The sequence below is a fragment of the Wolffia australiana genome, chromosome 2, assembly GCF_029677425.1.
Source record: "Wolffia australiana isolate 7733 chromosome 2, ASM2967742v1".
Lineage (NCBI taxonomy): Eukaryota > Viridiplantae > Streptophyta > Magnoliopsida > Alismatales > Araceae > Wolffia > Wolffia australiana.
The window spans coordinates 20,231,564-20,235,480 of record NC_135836.1 but is presented as its reverse complement, the minus strand read 5'-3'; the positions used below and the strand labels follow the sequence as shown (position 1 = coordinate 20,235,480).

Here is a 3,917-nt window from a genome sequence, read left to right as displayed (position 1 = left end):
AATGGATCACCATTATTACGTAACTAAGCGTAGAATTATTCTACTAAAAGAAATAAAAAAGATGAGCGGAAGATAGTACAGTAATGCAACAGTGACAAGGATCTAGATTTACATTAGAGTTTCTGGCACCACTTCTCTACTTTGCTGAATGTGAAATGAATCTAGAGTGTGAAAAGGCTCGTTGCTATTAACGTTTGGTCCAAACAAAAATCGGAAATATATCAGCCTAATCATCACAAGATTTTTCCCACACGAAAGTTGTATCATGTTTTGTTTCACAAACTAACCATCAGGTATCCCTCCTACCCTCCAGGTTCAAAAACTGAAGGCCACATAATTTAATAAGCATATAAAAATGTATACATATTATATGTCCAAGATATCAGGCATTAACCTTCAACTCACTCCGCGACATGCGTACAAGAGCAGAAGGATCCAGCTCCCTCTTCAGTAAACGTTTAGCTAATGGTACGTTTTTCTGTCAAAATAAACCAGGAGTGTTCTTATAGAAAGTAAAAAAATATGATAAGCATTATAAAACAGTTAATGGTAGGAAAAACAGTAAAAATAAGAACTTCGTGATATTAATCACATTTTTAATGGCCACGTGTCGAAGATACATTTCTAGGAATTTTAATTTTTTGAAACTACATCGTTGTTCTAAGACAACGTGTAATTCTGTTTGACCGTCAGATGGGCTCCTCCATTCCAGTTTGTGTACAACAAAGAGACAAACAGGAGTTGTTATTACCATTACAGGTAACTATAAAAATTGAACCTGGCCATGAAGCTCCTGGTTCAAGGCCTTTATGCCAAAGCAGATTACTGACTAACTCTAAACGTTGAATCACTATGGAAAAATGTACTGACATATTTCAGCAAATTATAATGTTAGTATAGATAGAATGAGATTGAAATATATTTTCCCACCTTGAGATTGAAATCTAGTAGACCCAACTTGCAATTATATTTCCGAAAATCAGAGCAAAGAGCTACATGAGCGGCCATCTCAAGTGCCGTTGCGGCTCGGACCGCATCATCAGGCCAAATAATATGTTCACTGCCCTGAACGAAGAATCAAATTCGCACTTATTCATCAAAAGAAGCACAGGAAAAAGTAATTGAGAAGGTCAAGCCAAGACAAAAACATTCTAAAACAATTAACAAAATTAAAACTCAGTAATGGTAAATATTACATCAATGAGGTTGAAAATTTTTTAACAATAGGAGAGAGGATGATTTCACTGACATTGGAACTGATTGTGTCTTTTTCTCGAACTATAACTGAGATAGAATCCTTGCGATAAGTACTCGTTCTTTTCTCTTCATATTTCTCTCCCTCAGAGTCTAAGCGGCAATTGATATGAAATCCTTGGAGGAGTTTCACCAACCACTTATCACGGTAAAAATCTCCGGTAGAAGCTTGGAACTTCTTGATAAGTGAAGAAAATTTGCCAATGCTCTTCTTTTCACACTTCTTGAAAGATTTCTTCTTAACATTATCATCCACAGGAGCAACAGCTTCATGCACATTCTTATGTACTTCACTAAGATTTTCCTCCTGTTCATTATCCTGATCTGGAAGTAGGGCTAACTGTGCTTCAGTTTTTTCAATCAACCGATGAATCTCCCGTTGATTATCCTCTGTTAAGCATTCGTCTGTTATCTTGCGCAGCATTTTACTGTTGGAATCATAAAATCTTTGTACCACAAAGCCTGGATGTACTGTTCTATCAGGCAATTGCCGTTTCGGTGACAGGAAATGTATAATACACCTATGCATCACAGTTTCTGCAGGTACTTCATCGAAATCAAAACTGTAGAAGAGTTCCCTGTTGTCAACTGCCAAACAATCAACACAACCCTTCTTCCTTGCTTCCTCAGGTCTGTAGAGCCTTTGGCACTTAATCATTAAGTCTTCTGGGGGAATCTTACTTATCTCCTGTGGAAGAAAAACGATTAAAACTTGAAAAAATGCCACTAAGAAACTAAAGAAGATGATCAAAATAAAAACATGGGAAAGAAAAAAAAACATTAAAAAATGCTATAAATAAGTTGGACTTTCAGCAAGGTAATCGTATTGAGGGAAAAAAAATTGCAATGACCTTACGTTAACGGACCTTACAATTTTTCTTTCCTGCATTTACCTCCAAAATTTTCAGTTGGGCATAAAATAAACCGACTTAAGTCTCCATCAGAAAACGAAATTTCGAAAGCTTCATTCATGCTGGCAAATGAGTGAAAGACCTTTATTAAGACAACGAGCGGCCGCCCACATTCCTCTTCTGGCGATAGCAGCACCGCATCCCCCTGTTTAATTCAATCTTTTAAAAAAAAAACAAAACAAAAAAAAAACCAACAGAAACCAGAAGAAGACAGAAAGATCGAAAAACATAGCCACAATCTTACAACTTCGTAGATGTTCCCATCGAACTCGAACCCGGCATGATCAAATTTCAACTCCGTATCATCTTCCGACACACTGATCTCTCTTCCAATCGGACGCGCCTTGCGATCATCGTCTTCTTCGAGCTCGATTGGCGGCGGCGCCTCTTCTTCTTCGAGAAGAACCCTCCCTCTCGGAGCTTCTTCTCCCATTCAGCCCAGACACTTGTCACAATGCGCGCCAAAATATATTACGGTCGGTCTCCCATTTAAAAACCTATGAAAAATATTAATCAAATGATACGTTGACGTACGCCGTTGACGGTTGGTTGACGGTTTAACGATGCCGGACTCCTCGGTGAAAGAGGGGCTTCGACGCATGTCCTAGGGACAAACCGGATTGGAATTAAATATTTTTTAATATATTTTTAAAAATTGTAAAAAGATCAAGTCCAACTCCCCGGAGAGGTTTCTATTGAGTTCAACGTAGCCATCTGTGGGCATCCACTTGATGTAGAGGATATTTAACATAACCATCAACATAAATTTTGAAATTTGACTTTTGAGATTGACTAGTCAACCTGACCAAACTGGGACCAGGACCGGTCCGAAACGGATTAGACCCAACAAGAACGGACCGGAACTGGACCGAAGTAAAAACCCCGGACCAGACCGGGACCGTCAAACTCTAGATATAACTGTTAACCTGTCCACATTTTTTCATCGTCACCATTCCACCGACAGTCCCACTGGGATATATGTTAATAAGAATGGTACAGATGCCGGAAATGATGGAAATGACTCCCTCTCTCAAGCTCTCCTCCCCTCTCAGTCTACCCCAGCACCCGATGACGAACACCACATCTGATCATCTGACAACTTCTCTCTATTTCTCTCTCATTCTCAATCAGTTTTCTCCTCCTCTCTAAATCTACTGCCCACCCTCTCCCTTGTGATCACTATCTCTCTCTGCCTCTCACTCTTACTCTCTCTTTATCTCTCTCTGTTTCTCACTGTTTTACTATTTATCTCAATCGCTCTCTACCTCCCACTCTCTTACTCTTAATCGTTATCCCTCTCTGTTTCTCACTGTTTTTGATGGCGCAGCCCCAGCCACAACTCCGGAAACGTCTTCGGAGACGTCACCGTCGTCCTCGACAGCACCAGCCATATGTGTTCAGCCCGCTCGGCAAGCCAAGGCGACGGTACGCACGCCCGGATTCAAATATCCCGGGTAACAGCACCTTATCATCGTCTTTACGTTCTCGTTTTGTTCGTCGTTTTGGTTTTGGTCTTCACCGTTCGTCGTTTTAAAATCATCATGGTTACATGTAAGGCGGGAGGTTTATCCTGTCAGGATCTCCCCTCCCTTCCCCTCTCGTTTCCTCTCTTCTTCTTTGTTGTTTCACTTCCCTTTGGTCCTAGGTCATAGGGTTTACCTTATATTCCCCTCTCGTTTCCTTTCCTTATAAGCGGCCACCCACACTTCCCCACTATATAAGGGAAGTAGGGTTGACCTAAACATTCACCCC

General features: G+C 40.4%; 1 protein-coding gene across 1 annotated transcript in view; it reads right to left on the bottom strand.

The window, feature by feature from the left end:
* Positions 1 to 2,634, bottom strand: part of LOC144700015 (ASI1-immunoprecipitated protein 3-like) — a 3,714-nt gene extending 1,080 nt beyond the window's left edge. The window contains exons 1-5 of the mRNA XM_078571381.1: positions 2,410 to 2,634; positions 2,248 to 2,310; positions 1,250 to 1,942; positions 931 to 1,065; positions 395 to 478 (exon numbers count right to left, since the gene is read on the bottom strand). Coding sequence (XP_078427507.1) covers positions 395 to 478; positions 931 to 1,065; positions 1,250 to 1,942; positions 2,248 to 2,310; positions 2,410 to 2,598 — 1,164 coding nt within the window. The 5' untranslated portion in view covers positions 2,599 to 2,634. The remainder of the gene's footprint in view (positions 1 to 394; positions 479 to 930; positions 1,066 to 1,249; positions 1,943 to 2,247; positions 2,311 to 2,409) is intronic.
* Positions 2,635 to 3,917: the final 1,283 nt, after the last annotated feature.